This window comes from Mastacembelus armatus, chromosome 10 (assembly GCF_900324485.2).
Source record: "Mastacembelus armatus chromosome 10, fMasArm1.2, whole genome shotgun sequence".
NCBI lineage: Eukaryota > Metazoa > Chordata > Actinopteri > Synbranchiformes > Mastacembelidae > Mastacembelus > Mastacembelus armatus.
This window is the reverse complement of record NC_046642.1, coordinates 17,478,025-17,505,385: the sequence shown is the minus strand read 5'-3', so window position 1 is coordinate 17,505,385 and position 27,361 is coordinate 17,478,025. Positions and strand designations below refer to the sequence as shown.

The window sequence follows — 27,361 nt, the reverse complement described above, 5'->3', positions numbered from 1 at the left end:
ACCCTGGGTGTGATAAGGTGACAAAATCCTGCAGGGGACATGGATATGTGAACTCTGTTCAGATGGAACTCTTCCTTATTTACTGCTCTTTAAAAGCTGTTTAAATCACACCAGCTAATCTGAAAGGCTTTACCAGTCCTGATGTGTGTGTGTGTGTGTGTGTGTGTGTGTGTGTGTGTGTGTGCGTGTGTGTGTGTGTGTGCAGTTTGTGTGTGAGAGAGGAGAGAGGAGGGATAGAAAGACAGAGAAGCTGAGTTAGTTTGCAGCCTCTCTCTACGGGGAGAAGGGATTATGTTTCTCTGCTGTCATGTGTTCTGACATTCAGAATGTTATTAAACTTCAATAGGCTGAGCTCAGGGTTCACTGATTACACTTACGGGGGCTGAATCCATTACTCAGGGTTTACTTCATAGTGTGTTTACTGAAATCACACTAGCATGCTTCACACACCGATGTACATACATCTGCACATGTGCTTATATATGCATACATGTACTGCATATATACATGCTCCCTCTAGATGCTCTCATACAGTCACACACATACATAAATGCATTGGCCTATATGCATCTTTACTGCACTAATGCATATTAGATAAGGTGATTGTCTTGAAAATTTTGATTTGTGTACCTGCTAAATAATGCATTGGGCCTGGGGGGAGGAGAAGGCTGAAATTTAGAGTTACGGATGTTTCTACAGTAATGTGAGTGTCTTGCGGTTGAACTCTGACACTGAAAATGAGCAGAGAAAAACTGTCTACTAAAGCTGAAGGCATTGCCCATTCACAGCTCCCAGAGACCCACATCATCATGCACTGGCTGACAGAATGAAAAATGTCTTCTATTGGCAAAAAACTGTTTGTTTTCAAGAAATGGAAATGACAATCAACTTTGCTTTGCAGTGAAAAGATTTAAGTAGCGAATTCTGTAATGTAATGATAAAATGAAATTGAGGGTCTTTCCTAGTCGCTGGATTTTGGCCCTACATATCAGAGTGAATGGCTGGGAGTCTACCTGGGCTGTACAGGGAGGCTCCCTAACTTTGATCACTGTGGAAAGTAGCCTTGCTCCATAATCCCCTCATCTGTCATTCTGTCTGAGGCAATGTGGGCTACCATACATCTCTCTCTCACTCTTTCTCCTGGTGTCCTGTTCTTTTTGTCTCCGGTGCCTGTTTACTACCTCCATCCATCTTTGCCTCAAGGCCGCCGTCTGGCTATGTCCACTGAGATGGACGGATGGGAAACAGAGGACGAGAAGTAGGGTTCAGTGTGCCAGGTTTCTTTTAACTTCAGGAAGGCCGGCAGCAGAGCAACTTTTTTTCTTCCGCCAACAATGAGGAGGCACATATCTCAAACAGGGACAGTTAATCTTGAGAGCGTCGGACTAAGAGGCTCTGTCTCGTGATTGACTGCCCCTTTCAGTCGGTCCCTGGGTGACCCTCAACACCACAGAGATGAATAAGGACCAATACAGCTCCAACTCGGTAATAACTCATCATATCCCTATACGTTTTCATTTACAGAGCGATATAACCACATTACCAGTTATAAATCAACAGCTAATGAGATATGTGAAGCCTCAAATTGTGATCTTTGATATGTGTACTGACCACTGAAGTGCTAAAACAATTTTCAAGACAGTCTTGCCTCAGGCCACTGTAGTATCTGTGTCTGACCACCTTCTCTGATAGTACTAGTATTAACAGAACAATGTACTCAAAGGAACAGCTTAACATTTTGGGAAATATACTTATTCACTCGCCAAGAGTTAAGGAAGATGATTGATACCACTTTTACATCACGTAAATGCAGCTAACGCCAGCATTTACTTAGGTTAGCTTAGCAGGGAATATTAGACAACATCTTACTTTCTTATCTCAAAGAAAACAAAACCAGCCTATAAACACCTTTCAGTCTTATTCATTATAATATGTTAGATTTGTTTAATTTATGGAAAAACCAAAGTCAGAGCACACAGGTGTTTCCTAAATGGGCCCTTCTCAACATAATGCATGATTAACATCCCTACCAGTGTGGTGCTAGGCTGGGATTCTGACCCTGTTATAACTGTTATTAGTGCATGCAGTTTGATGACATAATTTCCAGCCTATTGTAGTTCCACCTAATTTACACTTGACTAAAGGTCTAATGAGTAATTGAAAAAAAAATCTTGTGGTAGTGGTGGGTGCAGAACTAAGTTCGATTTAATCGATGTTTGCCTGGAAATAAACTTTATCCTGCTGCATTATCCTGTTTAATTCACCTGAGAGGAAAATAATAACAGAAGGTTTTACAGGAAATATAGCACACATAAATTACTTTAATTATCTACTTTCAGTAGAAACATTCACAAATGTTTGAGTTAACATGGAAGGTATGGAATTAATTCCTCATATTAAGCGTAGGTTATGTACACAATTCATTACATTTGAGACAAAGCAATTCATACAATTTCAAGCACAAGTTTAGGTTTAGTGTCTGGTCCCTAGCTGCGATCATGTCTCTCTGCCATGGCACAGAGCTGGCAGGGCTGTTGAAGTACAGGTGCAGGTACTCTCTTTGTCAACGGGGCGAGTAGAACGGGACTTAAATGGCGCCGGTGCCTCCGGTGTTAATGAAGGGGTCATTGGCGGTGGTCCCTCACTCCCAAACTGATACCATCCTGGTCACGCTGTTGGTGATCAATATCACTTAACTTCCGTCCCATTCCCATTTCACTTCCACGCTTCCCAACCCATTCATGCTTTACTGGCACTCTCTAGAGGTCAGGAGCAGCTTTGAGCAGCTCCCAACTATCCCACTCTTGCCAACTGAGGCTGCTCCGTTATCATTCGAAGCTGCCCATTTACCGTTTAGATCCCAACCAAAGCCGCTTTATTCCTGTTCTCTTGGGAATGCCCAAAATTTCAGGGTTGGGATTACAGCAGGGATTTGTGGAATGTTTGCATTAGTGTGGCAATGCAAGAAATGCTGCTCATCTCTGTTTTGATTATGTCGTGCTTTGAGACATGACCCACCAAAAATGGTCATTCTGTTGAGATAAATCAGTAATTTTTCTATTTAATTGCAGATGAAACCTTTTTTGATGGATACATATTTAGAAGTCAACCGAACTGCCACATTTCAAGTGCACACATGACACTCGTTTCACTTTACAGGAAGGCCTAGTAGATTATACTAGATTCCTCAGTGTGTGATACCACTAAACCTGGCTATGTGTCTGTTGAAGAGAATGCAAATCCCACAAATGATGCGATCATTTGTCCCACACAAAAAGTACATGGGAAAAGGAAGTATGATAAAAAACATTACTGCTTATAATGCAGTAAACTGTACTCCAAGATCGCAAGACATCTTGAAAGTGCACACCATGACAAATCTAATGTGGCTAAAGCCATCAGCCTTCCAAAGAATTCCTGAGAGAAAACAACTGATAAAATATAGCAATATAGCAATGACAGGACCGACCACCGCCGGCGCCTGCAAGCCCTGACATGTCGACATCTAATATTGCAATCTCAACATGGGATGTCCATCAAATGTACAAAACTAATGAGAGTATGCCAAATTTCACAGCCTTTAGACACAAGAAGCACTAATTGCTAGCTTGCCACATGGTGGCTCTATGTCAGTCTGCTGTGTTGCACATGTGTATATCATCATAGTCATTCTCAGTAACCACTTAAGTTGACTGTCAAAGAATGAATTTTAAATTTATGACATTTACTGTTTATTTGGTAAAGCATTGAAATTCATAGTAAATTTTGTCACATTACAACATATCAAAACAATTGTTTGCAATATGTTGACATAAGGTACACCAAATTTGACACAAATCTCATAATAGATGTAAGAGAAGTATCTTAAATTCCATTGTGTGTGAAAACACACAAAATCCCAAATATCTCACTTCGTGCTGGGCGTGGCTATAGCAATGTATATGCAGAAAATGAGAGATTAATTGTGATTAATCAGTTCAATTCAGTTCAATTCAGTTTTATTTGTATGGTGCCAAATCACAATTCACTTATCTCAAGGCACTTTACAAAAAAAAAACAACAAAAACCCAACAATCAGTCCATGACTGTGATTAACGCAATTAAATGTTTTAAGCGATTGACAGCACTAATGTAAACTAAAGTTCCCATTACACATTTTTAATGTTTTTGTGTCCCCAGAAAACATGTTCAGAACATCTGCCATCAGAAAGACCAGAATTGTGAGTATTTGAAACTGTGCATGAGCTCTTTGTGCAATGGCAAATTTACCTGATTTTTTTTTAGACCTCTAGGACTTGGAGAAAGGGTAGTCCCACTGCTAGTGATGGTTAAAATAATTCATCCACAGTATGCATGAAAACCCATATGTGTGTGTGGGTGAGAGACGTGTATATACCGCTATATGTGTTTGGAAATCAAGCGAGCACTAAGACTGTCCTGAAGCGATTTCTTTGTCTTGTCAGTATGTCGTTAGCTGTCTTCTGATCTCATCCTGCTGCCAGTGCCAGTCACTCAGACTGAGACAAACGGCCTGAGGGCTGGATAGATGAGAGACATGAGGTGCTACATGCTATTGAGAAGGGTTTTAGTCTTGCAGCATCTCTGTGGGCTGAGTGTGTGTGTGTGTCCTTGAGCTTATGTGCACCCATGTGTGTATGTATGTGTATATGTCTTTGCTCATGTATATGAGCAAAAGAAAACTCCCACACAGAAATGTGCACAGCCACCGCCTGCAGCTGCTTGTGGATGTATGTAACACACAGAGGAATAAGGGACAGGCACAAGAAAGGGGAAAAGGGGAAAAGGTGAATTACACTGACTTGAAAGATAAAAAATAATAAGAGTCTGCATCTATGAGGATACATGTGATTCTGTCCTTTTGCAACAGATTGAGGCAGTTTACTGAAGCAGTTCCAAAAAGGAGCAAGCATTTCCTCCCTGATGGCTGTGAGCCTTTACTCGGCCCCTTTGAAACAAACTGGCAGAAATGTCTTCACCACTATTGATTTCCTTTCCTCCTCTATTTGGAAAAACATTGCTCACCATGCCAGGAGGACACACTGCAACAAAGTTAGACTACATCTCTTCATAACAGCATTGTTGAAATGCAAAGAAAGAAGGAGAGAGTTTGGGAACAGACCTGATTTAGAAAACAAAACGCCTGCAGCAAAAATCAATAGTAAGCTCCACCATGACACATACACACAGGCAATATATTCAGCTAAATTAAAACTGACCAAATTTATGACTTAATGAAAATACTCTAACACTAGCACCTGGGCCCGTATACACACACACACACACACACACACACACACACACACACACACACATAGAGTTATCATGTAAAGGACAACAGGTAGCATCTACAATGTGTTCAGAGGTTCATGGAATACCTGATACCTTCACAGACATCTAAGCTTACACTTCCATCTGTCTAGATGACAACCTGACTAGAGCAAAGAGCAAGATCAAAACCTCCTTGTGCACCATAATCACTATCCCAGATACTGACTCAGTACTCGCTGCATCACATAAATGAATACTGACAAATGTTTTGCAGTTGTTTGATCATAAAGAGGCATCACTTTTGCCATCTCAGGTCACTGGTGCAAGGGATTTTCCCCCAGACAATGACTAGGTTCATTAGCTTAGTTTAATTAGGCATGGCATGTCACGATTTCTGCCCCAGTCCTGTTGTCCTGCATTTATAATGAAGTTTCCACATTCCTCCGTCATTCACCAGATGCCCTTGGGGTGCATCACAGTTCTATTTACGCCATCCATTTTTTTTTCTTGCTTGCTTTTTTCCTTGCATCTCTGCCACTGGAGATGCTAATCAGGATGCAAGGAAAATATGTGAAATGAAAGGAAATATGTTTTTTTAGAGAAATTATATGTCAGTTCTTTATTTACAACATTCAAAACATTTGTTTCCGATGACGGTGACATTACTGGAACAGCTGTAATTTTGATTTTAGCACTCCAGGGCGAATCCTGTTGGTTTACAGATTCAATACTCAATTGTTAATTAGGTTCCAGCATCCAGTATTGGCAGAGCTTTGTTTTTCTTATTTTCTCTTTCTGCGTGATTGGATAGGTTTAAGCTATTTGACAAACATCTGAATATTTATTTAAAGCCTTCATTCTGTATTTAAACTGTCAGGTCTAATGCACATGAACCATATTTATGCATCAACACATTTTAAAATGTAATCAGCATTTACTGATATTGTGTAAACGAATTATTCAATTATCCAGGTTAGAAAGTTTTAATAAGTTTTGCATTTATTTGTGCAAATGTTTTAGACAGACTGTAAGACTGAATTTCTCTCACACACAGGGATTTTGTAGTCTGGCTAGCCAGACTAACTCTTTTCCTTTTCTGTACAAAGAATAAGTCTGGAATGTCTTCGGTTGAGATCGATTTCCAGGGGGCGGAGCAATGGACGCAGAATAAACCAATCAGAGAAATGAATGATAAGCAAAGCAACAGTGAGATCAGCGAATGGTGTGTGGTAGCACAGAGACGCTACCACAATCTAGTTGTTTTTGTTAAAAACATGAGAATATACGGTGTTATCATCACTTCTGTACATATTTCTGAATGGAGTAAACAGCAAAAGCCAGTTGTAGAAAGATTTGTGGACTTGGGACTGACACTGAGAAACGTAATGAACAAGTCATGCATAAAGCCAGTCCCATTGCAGATAAATGGCTGTGATTGGCCCGGATTTTTTGACTCTATGGCAGGGGGTCCAGACCCACATTGGTATCCTTAAGAAAGGAGTGGGTCTGGTTTGCCAGGCTAGGGATTTTGGGCCTCACATAAGACTAAATGGAAATGACAATAGAAGTATTTAAAAAAATACAGATTTTACTCTTTCTGACTAAATATAATTCATTATATTCAGATGTAAATGGAAAATGACCGATCAGAGAAATCATTCACTAAAATTAAGAGAAAAAAATTTCTCTTTATAATATTTAGAATATTATATTCCCTATCATAGAATTCATTTGTCAGTCAGAACCACAGATCTGCTACTTTAAACAAGCAGCTTAATCTGAAAATAAACCAAATTTAAATCTTTGTATCAATCCTTTTAGAGTTTTGTGTTGCAGTTCTATGTCAGTGTCTTCAACTGCAATGTCCAGTCACTATCCCATTTCAAATAAAAGGGATGGTCTGGCTGTTGCCATACTTTCATGAAAAATGGTCTTGTGTATCCTTGCTTAAGGCTCTTTAGCCAAGGAAACTGAACTTGAACTTGAACTTTCCCTCCTTTCCTTGTCTGCTTCTCATTACCTTATTTCCCAGCTCCTCACTCCTCGAGTGACCCAGAAATCACTACAGTCCACAATCATGAAGGGTGGACTGTAGCCTCCTCCCTTCACAGATGGTGGAGGGAGGAGGCTGCCTGGAGGAGTGCACAAAAGGCCATCCTTCTCTGGAGAGTTTTAATGGTTCAGCACACTGTGTTATTAGAAATCTTTTAGTGACTGGACACCTCAGCTGATACGACATCGCTACACTGCCCAAAGATGAAATTTAACTCGGGTGTAATGTCTCCACTCAGGTAAACAGTTAATTTAAAACCAAAAAAAAGTTTTTGGCTGAGGTATTCCTTTTTTAGGTCACATGACACCTCTATAACAGATTCACGTACAAGACTAAAATATTTAGCATTCCTGTGGGAGTAAGCCCACACCTGTGTTTGTCTGGGTGTCTTGGAAACAGGCCCAGCTGCTAATCAACTGTCTCTATCACAGAATCTGTGAATATACTTATTAGTGTGAGTACGTTTGTGTGTGTCCACTTGTGTAGGTATGAGGCTGCTGCTCATCAGCAGCTCTCTAATGAGAGACACAAAGTGTGTGAGAAATCTGCACCTGGACACAATTAACCAGCTTTCACTTTCAATGACTCTCCAGGCTGGAACAAGATACTCCCCCTGTACTTTTATTTTCTTTCTCACTTTCTAATCATTTTGAATGTTTTCTGGTCTCACATCACACCTACACAGGGTTTCTGCTGCCTTCACCATTATCTGCACACCTGACAAGCTTAATTATTTCACTGCCAAATGCACCTTTTTATTATACGTCTGATAACATTATAGTTTCAGAGGACATCGAAATTTTAGGATTTGATTTTCTGGTCTTCAAAGATGCAGGACAGGTAAACCATCCAGATTTAATTTTAGATAAGGACCGATTACTTGGGCACTTAAAAACTGGGGACATAATTATATTATCCTAAGATAAATTACATCAGTGTGTGAGGTTGAAGCATCTTTCTTAAGTCCGGTGGGCAGTCCAATACATGTACCAGACCTATAGCAAGGATGGAAAGTTAGCACAGGCCCATTTGGTGCCACGGAAATCACATCTGAGTGTTTGATACTCTCTTCGTCCACTTTGTTTTTTGGTCAGAAAGGAGAATGTTGGTGAATTGAGGGTGAGAAGTGATAAACAAAAATGCAAAAATCCTGAGACTCTTAGAACACCTAGCTTGGAAAGGAGAAAATAAAAAGAACTACAGAAAGAGAGATGTTAATTATACAGTAGGCCTTTGGCTGTCAGAGCCAGAAAGAGTGGGGCCTCTCTGGCTGTTGATGTCCCTAATCATGGGGTGTGACACAGCAAGACACCCTGCTATCTCTATGTAATGCACAAGCACGCACGTATGTACACAACAAACACTACAGCACACAGTGACATATCCCCTATTTGTATATTTATCATGAAAATAATTTCTTCTTCCAAGCTCAAAAACAATTTAAGATGGGTTTTGCATAAATTGTTCCTTCGTGGTAATGAAAGTACATTTTTTTGTTTTCACCCAAATAGAATGTAGGAAAATTGATGTGTTTGTGATTGTGTTTGCAGACACAGTAAGATGTGTCTACCTCCAGCAGCTTCACTGGCACGTCACAGTCAGTCTTTCAGTCAGTAAGACTGACAGTGCTGTAATGTTTTGACTTGTCATCTGTATTCTAAAATGGCATAAATGTACACTCGATGTTTTGAGCATTGCTGAGGAAAAATTCACAGACACTACTCTTTTTCTAGTTCAGCATCAGTGAAACCTGCAAGCCAGTTCAGGCAGTCAGCTGAAATCTGCCACTACACTCAAATGGCAGATCCCTTGACTGTAACGTATGTTCAACACACCATGTTTGTCATGTCGATGTACTTAAGCTCTCAGTGCTCTACTCTTTTGTTGCCATGCCAGCTGCCACACCACCACATCTGAAAGCTAGAGGTATGCTAATACTTTTACATTTCCCTTGAGGGTAAATTAGTATCATCACTGTCCATTCCCCGCTGTGCTGCTCCTTGTGCGGAGTGATGAGGTCAGATATTAGGTACCAACCATTAATGCTGTACACATTCTTCCATTAGAGTAATAATCTAGGCCACACGAGTTGCCTGACTGAATTAAATAAATTCATACATCACAGCTGAACCGTTTGCAGTACTATATATCTATATTATGTTGTATAGATATATAGAGGACACAAATGTGTGATATATGGTGAAGGTGGGTTGAACATTATAAGGGATGAAATATTTAAAAGAATCATCAAACCAAACAGTTTTCTTAGTCTCAGTTTGACAGTAATGTTTGTTGAAAGGTGAAACAGTTAAAGCTGCTAGACTCAGTATCTTTGTATTAACAATGGAAAAAAAAAATGTGTAAAGTGAAATATGTGTCGCACAGTGATGAGCCCATAGGGAATTACCACCTTACTGCAGTGTTGATTTGCAGTTCAACTGTTTTGATTGAAAAATCAGTGACACAATGTCACTGATTTTCTTCTTCTCCCCATTGTCAGCAAGCTCATTTCCAGCAGCAGGTGGCTGATAAAGGGAGCTCTAGAAATCCAGTGTATTCAAACTTCCAGACTAAGATGTGAACATAGTGGAGAATTTGGCTGCAGGAGCTAGATATTTCCAACAGGAGTGGGTGGAGACCAAAACAAACCTGAAAGGAGAGTGAATGGTGGAAATCTACAATAAAAACTCAATAACTACACATCATTGGCCACTGGTTGCTAACATCTTCACTGTATCAGCGTTACAATATGACAATGCATTGTGTTGTGTTTCCAGCTGGTTGAAATGACCCCAGCATGGCTCAAAAATATGCAGGTTTGCAATAACCAAAATATAAAGCTCTTTGTTTGATGGGAGAACATTGAGAATTAGAAACGAATCGAATTTGTTCTGTCACACCGACTGTGCAAGTCAATGTACCTGTTTTTATATAATGCAAATGATGTATACATATAGATGCAAATGACTTAGAGTGTAGATGAAAGTGACGCCTAATTAAATGTTGTCTGCTCACTAATCTGTAAAACCTTCATAAGGACCATTAAGTCGACACAAGATGGTTCTTTTTAATTGTTTTTCAGCTCATGCAACACTGGCTTTTTCTTCTTCTTCGTTCACATAAGGCAGACTGACTGAGATTATTTTTTTGGATCACTGCCCTCCTTTCAGACCCAGACAGTGTTTTATCCTCCTCTGCTTGTAATATCTAAAGTCACATCCCATCTTCCCAAGGCACAGAGTGAGATACACGACTCCCATTGAAATAAAGCTGAGCAAATGTACATAGTTTATTCTTTTATTCAGTTACAAAAGCATGATGACTTCCTTCCAAGATACTTTGGTTAGAAAAAAAAGGTTATTTCTCAAAAGTCAGATTTCTTATAGCTGTATTCTCTTTTATTTTTTTAAGATGCAAACCCATTTATTGACCATTGACTGTTTTAAATTTTTAAAACTCAATAACACCCTTTTCAAAGTCTAAAAAACAACAATAACGATGTTTCTGGTGAACCAACTGTGATTAGATTCCAGTAGTAACCTAACGTGAAAAAGGAAAGTGACAAAGAAATATTCAAAGGCTGTTAAATTTCAAGCACTTAAAAAACACCAACAGGAAATAATTTTGAAAACTTGCAACAAATCAAAATGAAATGAACTAAAAACTGGCTTTAAACAACATTAGCATCTACAGATTATTCAACATCAGTGTGTGTTTACTTTTTTTTTTTGTTTTTTTTTTTTTACACCCTTTGAAAGTGTATAAGACTTATCCTGGCACCCAGACCATCCTTTGTAATACAAACATTGAGTGTATTTTTTTCCTTTTCTTTTTTTTTTTTTTTTAAGAAATCCGTTATGGCGTATAAAACATCTTTCTGAAGGTAAAGCCTCCATTGAAGAGTGCTGTGCTGTGTGCTAATTAATACAACATCTGCAAAAAAAAAAGCCTCATGAAATAAAGGAAAATTACTCACGCAGTAGGTAACTAATTCAGGTACACTGAGGCATGATTTGTAGTAGAACAAACATTTTCACTGGAGGAGAGAAAAAGCCTTTTACTGTATATACATAATAAATGGAGATATGTATGATTTCAGTAAACTCTGCTCATTGTTCTTGCTTGTATGTCGATGTAGAGAAAGAAGAGGTCATACATTACATTTGGTACTATTTTAAAGCAAAAACTCAGAGGAGATAAAAAAAACAAAAAACAAAACAGATGACCAGTTGTGGAAGCAGAGGGTGAGTGCTGCCTTTGTACAGGCGCTTGACTTTTGATGTGAAATGAGAGGTCAGCTGGAGTGTGCGGTACATACTGTAATCTAAGGCTGACCTCTGGCATCCAACGGTGAGAAAATCCCATTTCGAACAACAACCTTCAAGTCACCTTAAAGTAAAATCACACCAAGCTGTCGACCATGTGCAACGACGATGATGGTGATGTTCTGTGCATTTCAGGACACGTTAGGTCAAAATATTGCAACTTGGCATTCATATAGGCTTATGGATTTCATATATTTTTTCTTCAATTTCTCAAATTGCTCTATTTAGCAATAGAATATTTGTGTAGGTGGAGAGAGCAGAAGTGATAGGTAAGAGGAAAGGAGTGAGATTTTTATGTTTTCAAGAAGACACATAATGTACCCTTTAGCTTCTGGCTGTGATGTGTTGAGAAAAACTGTTATTCTCTCCTGCTCTGACATTTTCAGCTATGATAGCTGTTAAGTTTAAAAGATAAGGCTGGTGATAATGCATGTTTTTCCAAATCCTGTGAAAAGCCAAAACAAGTACTGCCTGTGTAGTCCGTGTTATTAGTCTGTGTAATTTTGTTACTAATAATTAATAAAAACAGCCTAAATTCTCGTTGTTTTTAAGAACTTACTGTTCCTAAGTATGTAAGAGGAGCTCAGATAAGAACAAAAATACAGATGTCTTTCAAATGAAATAATTAAAATGATTAAACTTTGGGGAAATAAAAAACAAAATAAAAGAACAACAGATGTTCATGTAGGTTTCATTGCTCAATTTAAGAAGCTGTTTTAAAAACAGGCCTTCTGGGCCTTTAAGAGATGAACTAATGCAGAACTGTTATGTGCTTTTATGGGATTTGTTGTGGAAAAAAATGATGCTAGCCTTATTCTCTTCGCTGTCCTTCTGCCCGACTGTCCAACAGAATGAAATGCAGAAATGCAAAGTACATCATCAAAAGTCATTTTCATTTCCACCATAGAAACGTTTTGGTGTGGAATTTTCCTTTAAGGCCTACATGCCAAATCAAGGCTGTCCACACTTTGTCATCTCCGCCCTCTACTGTCCAGGGCCTGCCACTCCGATTTCTGTTTACTTGACAAGATCTGCGAGGGAAAACTCTACATCAGAGCTATGCAGTGACCAGCGTAACCTTGACTTCCAATAAACAGACCGTGAATCTTTCTATCATACCACCTCCTTCCTGTCCTACAGCACCAGTGAGAAGCTGCAGACTTTCCTTTTATAGGCTGCTTACAATCTGCACTGCCCATGTTATTAAAAGTGAATACAGCTGAAAATACATGACGAGAGTGAGTGAATTATACAGCAACAGCTCTTACAACAGTTTGAAGGATGTCTTCTCCAGAGTGTCTGAATCTGTCAACCTTTAACGCACACCTCAAATAGACTCTGTAGTACATCAAGATATGCTATGAATGTCACAACAGTAAAATACAGTGTAAGGTCACTCAGTACTGTACATAGCCACAGAGTGTTGTCTGTGTGTTTTCTCTATTGCCCAACCTTTCTAATACAGGGTCAATGTCAGCATTTCTGAATCTGCCCTGTGATGCTTAAGATCATTAAATACTGAAACTATCTATATGTTGGCCAAAGAAATGACCCACTAGCAACAAGTGTATAGTGTATTTGTGTGAATGGTCATATGGCACAAAGACAAGGCATGGCGTGTTAAATGAGGTCTAGTAGCAGCGCATGTTTGTTGTAGCCTGTAACCACTGATTTAAACAGCATCCACCTTCATTCAAGGATAAATTATATCAAACTACTTTTGACAAAGGCCTTTGAGCTATTACAACAGTGTAAACCATGTACTATATCGTAAAAACCGCCTATGCTACACAGACCACTTTGTCCTTCCAAAATGGTGTGTAAATGTGAGAATGAAAAAGAGCAGGAATGTCCCAAAACAATATCGAATCATCACAGCAGTCACAAGTGTTTGTCCTCCCCTGCCACATCTGTGCAAAGACATGTTCCATCAGCCATCAGAAAACATCGAGCTTGTACAAGGTCAGCAGTGGAGGTGAAGATATTGCACACGCAGACTAACGTCAACAGCTCCATCAAAATGGCACAGCGCAGGCGTCACACTGAAGAATAGGGTTCTTTTGTTTTCACATAAATGAACACTGTAAAAAATTCAAAAACACGCCTCACTGACAGCTTCTTTATTGCAGCACATTTCCCTTCTTTTTTTTTCCCCCAACGTCTTTTTTCAAACATCCAGTTATTAAAAAAAAGTTGCGAGTCTGTTTGTAGTTTGCAAGGAGCGGTTTAAGAGTGCATTTTGGCAGTAAGTGAAGTCTTGTACGGGTCTTGTACGAGTTGGGCGCGTTCACAGCCAGGAGAGTAGATGTGGCAAACCAGACAGCCATGATTTTTGAGGCCCTTAGAGTCTTGTGCTCTTCTTCTGCCCCACCCTGCCTGTTCCTCTCCGCCAGCACGGTGACATGGTGATCACATGCCAGAGGCACCCAGTCCCATGCTGGCGGTGTGGCTCATACAGGGCAGCGTCTGAACAGTCTTGGGGAAGTCATGGGTGAGGATTCGTCCATTCTCTCCACCGCTCCCGTTGCCACTCATCCTGGTCAGGGTGGAGCAGTGCATGGCGTCGTTGATGGACTGCTGTAGGCAAACAGATTACAGTTAGTCTGCGGACCACAATTCTGTATTAATTAGTAGACATGATTTACAGTGTAGCTAGCAGCACACAGAAATATTATCAAAAGATCTTAACACTTTAGATGAATGTAAGTAAGTCTGAAAGAATGTTATGCAGTTCCTTTATTACATGAATATATGCACATTTGTAGCTGTTTATATCACTATCTGAATGTGGTGCTGACATGCCAGGAAATTCAGGAACAGAATGAGCTGTCAGGAGTCACAGACTGCTGGTTTTCACCCTCTTTATCTGGGGCTGAGTGATATTCGAGGGTGGTAAACCGTGGTGCCGGCCAATGTGCATCAATGTCCTAATTTGTAACAGGAGGAGCAGAGTGAGGTGTGGGCAGTAAGAAGGTAGCTGATGCTACACTCATTGGTTTAATAGCTCCATTCTCCAGTCTAGCGCAATAAAAGCCACTGGGCTCAAAAGTCAGCCTAATGATGTGTGAGCCATGTGTGTTTGTGTGCACACGTGCTCTTTGGTGGCTGCCCGCATCCCCTATTCTGTAGCTGATTAAACTGGGCAAAGCGAGTGCGATCATAGCAACTGGTGAGTGTTGCATGGGGAGTGGAGATTTACACCGGTCTCTAATTGGAACAGCGTGTTGTTTCTTTCAAACCAAACAGCATAAAGGCGCCCAGGACTAACAGGCTCCTTGTCAATCTCATCAGCATACTGATCAGATGCCTCTTCACAGGCTGATTAAAACACAAGATCCATGTAGAAGATCACATCTTGTCTTGGCCCTGAATTTGCTTGTTTCTAATATTTTTTTTTTTTACTGTTTACATGAAGAGTATATCAATGTGCCCTGAGGGGCTTTGATGTTGGAAGAATGAATCACGGGTTGTTGTAAATTGATCCAAGAGGCAGATGACTAACAGCTACAATATCGCAGGTGCTGGAGGAGAAACCTCCCATCTCCCAACTGAAGTATAAAACAACAAGTCCTTACTTTATGATTTCTGCACATACAACATTTCGAGTTAGACTCTTCTAGGTTGAAACAGTGATGGAACACATGTGAGCCGCACCAGGACTGCCTTATGGTAGACATAAAAAGGATGTTCACCACAATGGGCCCTGCGTTTGCGAGACAGTCAGCAAAAAGAGAAGAAGGAGCAGGGAAGAGATCTGCTCAGAGCGACAGAAGTAGATACATGTACCACTGTGATTCAAATTGCCTTTATACACATGCTGCAAAGTGAAGTTTCTTCATTTGGGAGTATGTATTATGAGAATTGGGGTTAAACCTGAGGCCTGAGATAAACATTCATGTAAAGTGAATTAAGAAAGTGAAATGTGTACTAAACTAGTCAAATATAAATACGCAGCATAAACAAGCGAGAACTTTAGAGGCGAACTAATATAAAATACTATGCGCTAACCAATGGTGCCAAACAATCATATCGTTTTCTAATGATGGGCTAAAAAGACTAAACCTCACATGAACAAAACACAAGAAACAAGTATAAGGGCAATTTAAAATCAAGTGGTTCGACAACACTGGAGGAGATCAGTGACGTAAAGACTGAGCGAGGGAGCGGCAGAGGTAGAGAGAGGTACAGGAGAGCGTTTGCACTGCGGTGGAAGCCTTGAGAGGCCCTACTGTGATCACGGTTAGATGGGCGAGGGGTGAGGAGGTGGATGTCATCATCATCATCATCATCATCATGGCTTGATCACAGCGTTTCCTACCCCGTGGCTGTGCTCTGCCCTTATATCTTAACAGTGTTGTTGGCGTACAGGCCGTAGCTCTGCAGCTCTGTGTAGGGGGCGCTAGCACCACTGTCTAAGGCTGAGCAGTGAAAGGCCTGAGCGGCTGAGGCAGCAGCGGCTCGCGCGGTGGACACCTTCATTCGGCGCGACTCGGTCCTGGACTTGTAGCAGAACTCCACTAGTGCCACCAGCATGGCCAGGCCCAGGCCGCCAATCAGGATGTAGAAGACTCCTGCCACATTGCTGAGGCTCAAAGCACTTGTCTTGTCCTGTGCGAAGCAGGGGGAGGAGAGGGGAGAGCGGTGGGGTGAGGAGTGATAGTGGTGTGGAGCCAAACAAAAAAAGAGACTACAGATATGCATAGAGCACATAAATAACTGGAGACAGACACTGATTCACACACATGTAGTTTTAGACAGTATCACAGTAATCTGGAGGAATCACTCAAATGCATTAGATCAAAATACCACAAATACTCACCCTTTCAAACTACAGTACACACACACACACACACACACACCCTCACACACACACACACACACACACACACACACACACACACACACACACACACACACACACACACACATATACATGACAGTATACAGATGAACCAAACTAATTCAACACACAAAGTGCAGTCACACGTACGTTACGGGATACACAAATAATGCTACACAGAGCAAAACATTAACAGTAAAAACAGATTTTGGAACCTGTCTCACAAAGCAGGATTCATTATGTTTGGCTCTAACTCTGCTCTAACTTTTGTTTGGCTTTTCAGTTTCACAAAAAGAGCTGGAGTCGAAGCTAGTGACTACTAGCACCTACATATCAACTGTGAGAAAAAGTGTAACATCCTTATAGACATTAGAGAAGAAACAGAATATGAGGCAACTTCATGATGACACTAACATATAAACACGAAGTATTCTGACAGTGCCATAGTAATGAAAAACGATCAGCCTTTCAATTTAAAAAGGAAGAACTGAAAAGCAGCTCTCACTGACTTATTCATGCTACAGTTTGGTTACAGGCTTCTCCTGCAGTGCTCCTATCTAAATCGACATTCTCCATTATCTACCATGTAAAGAAGATGACAAACGTATTTATGTCAGTTTGAATCCACCTCTTGCATGTGCGCATGTTCAAGGCTGTGTTGGTTACTCGCTTTATGAGACTCGCTATCCTGAATCACCAGTGCTCAGTTAGTGTAGGTTTGTAAAAATCAGATAACTGCTTAGGACTTTGTGAGACAGGCCCCAGATAATGATTAAAAACTACTCTATAATTTTTCTGACTTACAATATGAATGTTTTACACAACGTCTATAAGTCAAAATACTCATTTTCAACATTACATCGTGTGAGGGAGGGAGCACAGGAAGAGTGAATAAACACCCCACAACACATGCATTCATGCAGTAACTGCACAGGACTTAGTTGACATTGCTTCATATTTAGATCATTATTCTCTGTTACTACATATATTTATGCCTATTTATCGTCTGTAATAAAATGGCACCATTAAATCAATCAACCCAACAAGGTCTCGTGGAACAAAGGGACTAACAAGGATATTATTTCATGTAAATCTGTTTGGGGAATACCTTTGTGTCACCCAATTATATTATTGCCACATAGAAAACTACTCTGTTAGGATGGTTTTCACTTTAATACACCTCAACCTGCATTTGAGCTTCTAGCTAACACAGGATATTAGCCCCAGTGATCTCGAGTAATCAGTGAAATTCCAGCTTTTATTTGTTTGTTCATTTAGATAACTAACCCCATGGGCAAATATGCATTTGAAAAGATTTAGTCTGACTCTAGGTCAAATATTAGCCTACATACTGTATATACGAAGCAGGGAAAAGGAAGGAGATGGAAGGAGTAGACTGTGAGTAGATCACAAGTCCAGCTGACAATTCAAACATATACAGTGGAGCTATAGGGCAAATTCTTTTATGTCAGGAAGAATTTACTTCTTGAGACAGTGGATAACACAAATCACATAAACATGCAAGCACAGTGGCAGACTTGTTGTGACTCTCGGTTGATCTAGGAGATTGACAGGTTTTGCATACAAACATGCACACTCTACAGCGACAGAGATGCGGCAGGATTATTGTATGTCCCAGACTTCAAAAGCTATGCAACATGTTTGAAGGGCTCAGCAAAGTCCAACAGCCTAATGTTATCATCTGTCACCCTTGTGTCCTTTTAGGTTTTATTTTCTTATTTATGTCTCCTTGGGAAAAAGATTTATACAAATTGTTTCCAGAGTGATTCATATTTAATCTACAGTACAAACTCAAGGTTATCATAACACTTAATCTGTATGTATGCCTCGGTGCGTGCGTGTTTGGGGGAGTTAGACAATCTATTTTAAAAGGATTTATCCCACTGATGGAAACTGCAGTCTCTCTCTATATATGTATATTAAAAAAACATTTTGCCAACTAACCTAACCAATCCACCACAGAGTATTTATTTACACACAGCTAATGAACATCAATGGGAAAGAAACAGACACCAGAGTACCACCAGAGTACTGGCCCAGATATAAGATGATCATTACTTTTGAAATTACATTTTTAAAAATTGGGCTCATTTCAGATATATGGACCAGGCATCACAAGAGCAGATGTTCACTTTGAATAGTGAGGGCTTGCATGCTTCAGAGTTAACTTAAGCTAGCCTGTTGTAGTTGTTGCTGAGCAAGCTGTTTTCTAAAAGCCTACCTTCGAGCATTGATCAGTGCCAAAAATTTCAGATGTCTAAATCAAAACTGAAAAACTTTGAAAACATATTTGTCAATCAAACTTTGAATTCGTAAACAACAAAAGCAAGTTTCACAACTCTGCAAATATGACTTACCGGTAAGTTTAACTCATTTAGCTCATGTTCATTTTACCATAATAACAGATAAGACAGGTAGTCCAGTGGTGTCATTTTTGAACATGGCTAGATTGGAAACAAAAGCCCAACACTGATTTTTGAAAATGGGTTTAGTGATATATAATAAAGCAAACACATGCATTCTGAGCAGTAGACTGTAGTAGTCATAACAGCACTATAGTAATCAGTATAGTAAAGACAGTATTAATAATCACAATGGCAGTGGGGAGTTGTTTAGTAGTATTTAATCTGATTATTTGGTATTACTTGATTATGCAACAAATACCTTCATTTATTGACTTTTTGCAGTTTTTGTGTTTTTTAGTCCTTGTTTTATTTATTATTTGAATACATTTTTTAGTAATTGATTGAATCTTTATTTACAAAGAGTATTAAAAACAATATCTCTATCTACTGCATTTTTCATCTTCAGTATTCTAGATCCCAAATCTTTTTTTTTTTTTTTTTCAAAATTGGTCGTCTTATGTTTGGGCCAATATGGTAGTACTGCTAGAGCCACATGGGGAATTTTGTTCAGTGTAATCGGGGCTAGGGGCTGGACCTGGGGCTGATCTAGGATCAGGGCAGGGTTGTACTAGGAGGTGCTGTGAGGTGACAGGTTTAGGTTGAAGACTAACCTTTCTTCCGGAGTCCTTGCTGCCACACTCCCCTTTATCGTACCACCATTTGTTTTTCAGTTTGTCTAAGACGGCTTGCTCATTGAGTTTCAACACCGCTAGGTTTACTGGGATTCTTCCAACCATAAGGAAATAACATAAATAACATATTATACCATGTTATTTTATGTTATTAATTCAGAAACACAGAGCAGTAAATACAAACACACGGTAATGCTTGAGCTTGCTTATAGGTCAAAAAAATAAAGAAGTACAGAAAGTAAACAACTTATCACACACACACCACACACACACACACACACACACACAGATATGTGTCTATATATATATAGCATAAACATCATTAGAAACATCAGAGTCAAAGTGATATGAATTAATACTCCATCTAACTTGACTGGCTTGAACCCTAATGCAGTAGATGTGTATTACTATATCACTTTGGGTAACCAGCACACTGCTTACCCTCACTTACGCAACACGGATGTCTCCGTTGTATCTTTTGTTAAAAGAACAGGTTAAATAGCAACATTTAATTAACTAAACTTGACTAAACGATGCATCTGCTAAAGGGATGCATTTAGGTTATAAATATCACTGAGCACAAGGGACCCAGATGGTTTAATTAGACAACATTGATCAATTTTAAATCATTTTCAATTTTGTTTAAGCAGAAAAAATTTCACCCTCAGTGGTTTTTAAATGCTGCTGCTGATGGAGGCCAAATGCATCCCCAACCTTTGCCCCCCCCCCCCTTTTTTAGCTTTTACTAAAGAGAGATTAAGTGTTGCTGGAGTGTTAATGCAGCGTGGGCTTGCTGGTTACCCCCCTCCCCACAACTCCCCCACACCCACTAGTGGTGGGTTACCCGCAGGGTTTATCAAACTGGCTCTGACCTTGGAGTCCCCGCCCCCGCTGCCGCACTCTCCCTTGTCGTACCACCACTTGTTTTTCAATTTGTCCAAGAGGCCCTGCTCGTTCAGTTTTAACACTGCCAGGTTTACTGGGTTTCTTGAAAATAATATAAAACAATAGCCATTAGGAGACACTCTATGGGACAGATATAAATAAATTGGTCGCATGGTGGTGGTGATTATGACAACATTCACTTGCTGTTAGAAACTCCTGCATATAACTATTGATATGAAGCAGGAATACTGGCTTTAGATGCAAATGTTAGTTGTATATCTGCAATGGGCTAAAAGGCTCAGAGCCCATACAGTAGTAGCATCAGGTTTTACCAAGCAGGGGCCTCAGAGGGAGGCAGAGCACACACTATAAATGGAGATGCCTTGGATGCAGAAGTCTGTCTACAGATGGTAATTTCTTTTCAGTAACACCAGCATACAGATTGCTATGGAAACGAACCTATCAATATTCAACCCAGAACGGCATCCTGGTGAATAGAAGCCCATGTTGATTAATTTAAAATGATCGGCAGAGACAAATGCAGTGAGAAGCTTTGAATGTTTTGACTGTCAGGTTCACTTTCATAACTAGCTGATGTCTTAAACAGGCTGAAAGGAAACTGTGTGAACAACTGTAGACATAACTCTGGACTTAAAGCATCTCCTCAAAGGTTACTCTCTCTCTCTGTTGAGTGTGTGTGTGTATTTCCTATAGCTGATAGGCCATGGACATAGACTCTCTCCAGCCACAAATCACAGAAAGGCAGAATCTGTAATCAGCATTTGGGTAAAAAAAAAAAAGAAGAGATCACAGCCTTTGCAAGATTATCTTTTCTTTGCAATCAGTGTCAGTTCTTCTGTGCAGCAACAGTTTGGTTTGGTTAAATTCTGCCTTTCTCACCAGCAGACGCAAAAGAGTCTTTATCCCAAGCCTTGAGTGCACAATACAGCTGTAGGGAACACAGGTGTCCTCAGAGCTGGTAAAACCTCTGAATTCTTTCTCAGCCCAGGGGATTCAGACAGAAAGAAGTCAAAGTGTGTGGACATGGATGATCCGGAGACCTGCAGGCCTTGGGTTAGTTTGGTCAGTTGGTTTGAAGCGAGCAAATGTCAGGGAGGCTGAGGTATGTTATGTAGGATGGGTTTACCAGTCAGGCATGCAGGTACGTGGGATAAGATTTCATACATGTAAGGAATGAAGCAGGGGGTGCAGAATATATCCAGAACATTAAACAGACAGAGCATAAACAGTTCTTTGAAGACAGACCTGTAAAAATGAAGAGTTATGCCATCTGAGCAACTCTGTTTTCAAAGTGCTGCTTTCAATTAGGTCTGCACTGCATGATGAACAATAGAACTAATATATATTTTTTCATATACCCAACAGGATCAACAAGCCTGCTGGTATAGTAACAGGTCTGGTATTACCTCATTAAAACTACTGGGTATCAGCCAGACAAGAAAAATGTATAATAAATACTTAATTCAACACCACCATATTGTCTTGTCTAAACAGTACATTTGCTGTGAGCTAATTTTGATGTGTTAACCTATTACAGTTTCCTCTTCATATTTGAAGCATTTGCATCGTAATAAATGCATTTTAGCAATGAAGCCTGTGGTATGCTTTTACTGTGGAAGAGGAATAAAAATAAAATACCCTGAGGAATAAAATACCCTGAAATTAGATATCAGACTCTGGAGAGAGCAAGATGGATTGGTGCATCCTTAATATCTGGTATCTGTGTAAACTGATGCAGTGCAGGGCTAATTGAAGTCAATTCATTGGACTCATTCGGCTTTCACTTATGTCTGATTCCAGGTGAGCAGCATAATTAGCAGCCAATTTCTACTTAATCAACATTGAACATACTTGAATGATTCAAAATTTCCACCCACGCAATATTTTTGCTATCTGTTATTGAAACTCAGTATCAGACTTCTGTGAACAGCCAGAGTGGCAAACTGAGAAAAACAGACGTCAGTTGGCTAATAATTATGACAAAGAGAGGGAGATAATGGGGGGCATCGTCAGCATTACCACATTGTCTGGTAGCTTTGGACCAATCTGATGACTTGACTTGGGAGCAGATTCATTTCACCACTTGCCTTAGTGTTAATACAGCACTTACTTGCTGTATGAAATGTAATTTGTATGAATTTTAAAAGAAGTCTGTGAGTAAGGAATAGGAAAGATTTCTAGTCAGCATGCTCTGACCTTTGGCTGTCAACCAAGGTGGAACCCTGAATGAATCCTGAGCGAGTTTGAATGAAATTCCCCCATATGGCTCTTTTCATTAAAATGAATGAGGCCTATTAGAGATAGATTAAAAGCCTCAGATGCCACCAGCTTCTGCACCCTCTCTGTAGTTGCAGGAGAAATATGACTGGGAAGTTGGTTAAGGTGTTAATGTAATGTAAAATGACAGCTGCTGCTCTTGCATACTGATGGTAGAAGGACATCCAGTATGAATTATCATTCATTACATCAATTATCACATTGAATGTGGCAAATATATATTTAACTGTGAGCCCTGGCATAAGTAGAAAAAGTAGCCATATGGGATGTGGTCCTTGTAGCTGTGATCCTGCTTCAAGGCCCCTCTTGCTTTGTTAGACGTACATTTAGATTTTGTATGTGCTTGAAATCATTAAATCATTGTAATGATTAAAGGGCAGCAGGAAAACACATGTTGCTTAAAGAGGATCAGACAGCTCATAGTCTCACTTCACACTTCTGCTAGTGCTCATCAGTCAGCTGTGTTGCTACGTTATAGGTTAGTTGCATAAAAGCAGGTACAAACAATGAAAAGATGTGAAGATGAGCATGATCAAATAGTAAATATCTGTGTCGTGTGCAAACAATGAACAAAAGAGAAAAAGAAATTGATGGAGTGCTATTAAAAAACAATGAAATGTCTTAGAACAGAATACTGACATGTTGTGTTATGATAGAAAAAAAATACATGAAATAATTTCAACTAATCAGTACAATTGCATGTACAGTATCCTGTATGTTCACATATGACCACATGCTGCAAGAACTTAGCTTGATGAAGAAATCAACAGGTGACAGATTATGCTCATGCACAAGCTTCAATAAAAGCTCATTAAAGCTTTTATCCAGCCACCCTGCAGTGGTAAGGGTTTACCTGAGAGGGGAGCCCTTGGGTGTAGCGATGCCATAACCTTTCGAATCCAGGTTACCTCCCACCTTCATAGTGTCGCAGGGTTTTCTTTGCTCTATGTACTCGTTCATAGTGGACTCCAGCAGGTAGGCGTACTTGCCCTTAGACTTCCTGACTCTTATTACGCCTTCGTCCGTCGTCTTGACAAACACGGAGGGGTCAGCCGCCTTCATGTAGGACCACATCTTCTCAAACACAGCAATTTTAGACCTCTGATAGCCGGAATTGTAAATGAAAGAAATAAAAAAAATTGGTTGAACAGAGGACACTGTGTCACTGTAAAAACATTATTATCTATCTTTAAGTTTCATGCTGTATTAAAAATTAAATCAATCAAACCCAAATCAATCACATTTTTAATTAATCATGAAATCAAACTCCATTTACATTATTTATTTAAAATTTCAGCAAAAGCCATTCAGTGCAATGACAGAACTAAAAACATACATGTTTGTCAATGTTTGAATCCTGGTTTCTTACCCTGAAGAATTCTTTGGTGGAGCCAGCGTCCAAAGTCCCATAAGCAATCTCTGTCTGCTTTGCCAAATCCTCAGCACTCTCTATAGGAGACACCATTCTTTCCACTGTCAAGAAGGCAGCCAGGTTGGCAGTATAGGATGAGATGATGATGAGGGTGAAGAACCACCACACACCCCCAACTATGCGTCCTGACAGAGAGCTAAAAAACAGAGAGGATGTTTGGTTGGTCAAAAATACAGTACACGATCCTGTATATCTATCCTGATTTCATCAATGTTGTTTCATTTTTGCAATTAATTTTCAATTATATGTGAATGTGGTGACTTGGAAAATAAATTGGACCAGTCTTTCTCTTCCAGGCACACAATCAAAAAATGCAGTCTAAAAACCTTGTCATGTTCACACCATCCAAATAACCTACATTGCATCACACTCGCATGTTCTTCGTTCCACTGGGCTTGGACAGCTTAGCCCAGCGTGCTAAGGAAAGATAACCAAGTACAACAAAGGCCCACTCAGTTTCTTGCCTGCCAAATTAATCTCTACTTCAAGAAACTTGCCAATATGTTTCATGAACCACACACATTTATTGCTGTGGATTAATGGCTAGAGGGTAACACTGCTCTAATTTAACTTAACAAACTGGATGATTTAGAAGAAAAATCCCTGGAATCAAATCTTTTCTCCCTGTGCATCTCCATCTCAACACCACCTTGAGCAACAACAGAAATCATGTTGCGTTACATTTTGGGCCCCCGACAAGAGCAGAGGCACGGAGTGTGCAAAGCTTATGCAATGAAAATCACACAAATCTAAAACAAAAAAGGCTTTCATGATTCACCTTTGTGCTGTCAAGCCAAATGGAGCGTGAACATGAAGGCAAGATTAAGTACGGAAAAAAAAAAAAAGAAAAAAAAAGAAGCTAACACATAATCATTTAAGATGCTTTTCAGATGACGAGTGGATGATGAAAGAGCAGCCGGAGAGTGAGCAGAGAGCAAACAGAATAGATGCCGAGCCTTTGAAATTCAGTCGGTAGAATGCAGAGCTGTCTGCAGGGCATGTGTATTTTGACTTGTTCAATGATCACTGGGTGTTGGTAAGGTTAAGCTTCGACTATGTGGAAAAGCAACATGCATTTCCAAAATATTTACTTTTCTGAATATTTAGCATTGCAGCAACACATTCAGAGGATGGTGTCTCGAGAAGTGATAGTTTCAGGTTATAGAAGCAAAAACTTCTGCAACCTGTCAATCATTTACTTATTTTCAACATTTCATCCTTGGATCTTCTTCAAATAAAATCAGTACAAGCAATCAGCACTAGTATCATATCTGCATATCTGCCTTCTCGAAAGTAAACAAGGCTGGGGAAAACCTCACTAATTAAAGGGTGTCAGCAGCATATTACAGCATCTATACGGTCAGTGAGGTCTATTACTTGTAAACTAAACTTCATACTGAGTTTTTCAAATTATAAACAAAAATGGCATCTGATATACAAAAGGTTACACAAGGCATGTCTACTAGGTAATTCAAAGGATGGATCTAGTGTATAAGTATGACACAACCAGAGATGGTCTGGTTCCACTTTGAATTCAGTTCCAATTTGGTAAATAAACCAGATTCATTAGCTCCAAAGCTGTTTGTTTCTTTTGCCTTTGTCAAACACCACAGAAATCTGCAAAGAAGCAAAACAGTGCCACATGCACGTGCTAACTCAAAGACATCGTTATTAACAAGACTGACTAAATGAACATACCAGATCATTCATTAATCCATCCATCCATCCATCATCTATACCCGCTTATTCCTAACCAGGGTCACGTGGATCAGCTGGAGCCTATCCCAGCTCTCTTTGGGTGAAAGGCAGGGGTACACCCTGGACAGGTCACCAGTCCATTGCAGGCCATGCCAGATCTGTTTTTTTTTTTCTGCCATTCATCATTTTACAACAGAACGTGTGGCATATTTGATCATTTTTTTTATCTGCAGCCCACAGTTCTCAAGTGAAGAGCATACACTATTTTTCTTAACAGCTCAAACAAACAAAAACAAAATGAAATAAATATGGTTATAACAAAAGCATCATCCTTTTCCACAAAACAGGTGAAAGGATTTGAAAGAATGTGAATACACTAAAAGTCAAATAAACATAATAGCCACAGTTAGTGACTAATGCTTATTAAAAACCAATGAAGATGTTACAATATAATTATAAAAGTGTGTCATGCTTGACTGAAACAAAGATACAAGTGAGAGCAAGACAGGGAGAAATGGCAGAGATAAAAAGTAAACTGGACAGTGCCACCAGAGGCTGACAAACTCCTTAGCTTTGACAGCTGCTGGCCTCCAGAGAAGGCAGTAAACAGCTGTCTAATCCTTCTCCTTCAATTGCCCGTTTTTCTTTATTTCTTTCTCTGTTTCTCCTCTTTCTCTTTCCTTTGCCCTCCTTCGTCTCTGCTGTGCACCCTGCCTGTCTCTTCATGTGCTGGGGGGCTGACAGGGGTTTGTTTTGGACCAAGACAACAATGGCCAACACCTTGGCACTGACACTGACGCATTCAAGTATGCACACACATACACAGACAACAAAATGCATACTTCCTGAGGACAATGTTAGTGTGTGTGTGTGTGTGTATGTATGTGTCAACAACCGGGTCACCATTGGCTGTGAGGAAAAAGAATAGGGACTGTGTGTGTGTTGGTTCTCCTGCAGCAGTCCTCCTCCCTAGTTGAGCAGAGCGACTGGCAAACACAGACCTGTTTGTCTGTGTTTGTTTCCTTTTGAACTGGCTTCCTTTGAGATGCCTTTCCACTGTGCATACATTATTGCACAGCAGTCAATCCTGGCTCCCCAGTAAAACATTAACCAAGTTGTCTCATTACAGTGAGGGAAATTTTCCAAGTAGCACCGTAGTCATAGTCTTGTTAAGGCAATCACTAATCAATTATTCACTATGCCTGTTTCATTGCAACGGTAATGGAAGCAGCAAAATCCCTAGCTCAGCATCAGTGATGTATACAGACATACAGTATACCAAAAAGCTACCAGCTGAAGCTTCTCAAATTCAAAAATCCATCTGTTTTACTCTTTTTTAGTAAAAGACAACACTCTGGACTCTGGAAATGTGGACAGAGGACATTTTTAGAATAGTTATCAATCAAAAACTGATAATTAGCTGATTAACTGATTTGTAAATGTCAGCATATTCAAACCCCCAATGTAATTAATTTACATTTAC

At 39.8% G+C, this 27,361-nt stretch overlaps 1 protein-coding gene across 9 annotated transcripts in view; it reads right to left on the bottom strand.

The window, feature by feature from the left end:
- Window positions 1-14,012: 14,012 nt before the first annotated feature.
- The window catches only part of gria1a (glutamate receptor, ionotropic, AMPA 1a), a 57,065-nt gene continuing 43,716 nt past the window's right edge, over window positions 14,013-27,361 (bottom strand). For 3 of the 9 annotated variants that reach the window (XM_026329918.1, XM_026329913.1, XM_026329917.1), the window contains 5 exons: window positions 24,118-24,316; window positions 23,602-23,849; window positions 20,438-20,552; window positions 16,137-16,275; window positions 14,013-14,255 (listed from right to left, as the gene is read on the bottom strand). In XM_026329918.1, the coding sequence (XP_026185703.1) occupies window positions 14,077-14,255; window positions 16,137-16,275; window positions 20,438-20,552; window positions 23,602-23,849; window positions 24,118-24,316 (880 nt within the window). In that variant the 3' untranslated portion in view covers window positions 14,013-14,076. Of the gene's footprint in view, window positions 14,256-16,005; window positions 16,276-19,544; window positions 19,660-20,437; window positions 20,553-23,601; window positions 23,850-24,117; window positions 24,317-27,361 lie in introns of those variants that run through there. The other 6 variants (XM_026329910.1, XM_026329911.1, XM_026329914.1 and 3 more) reach the window with 5 other exon arrangements.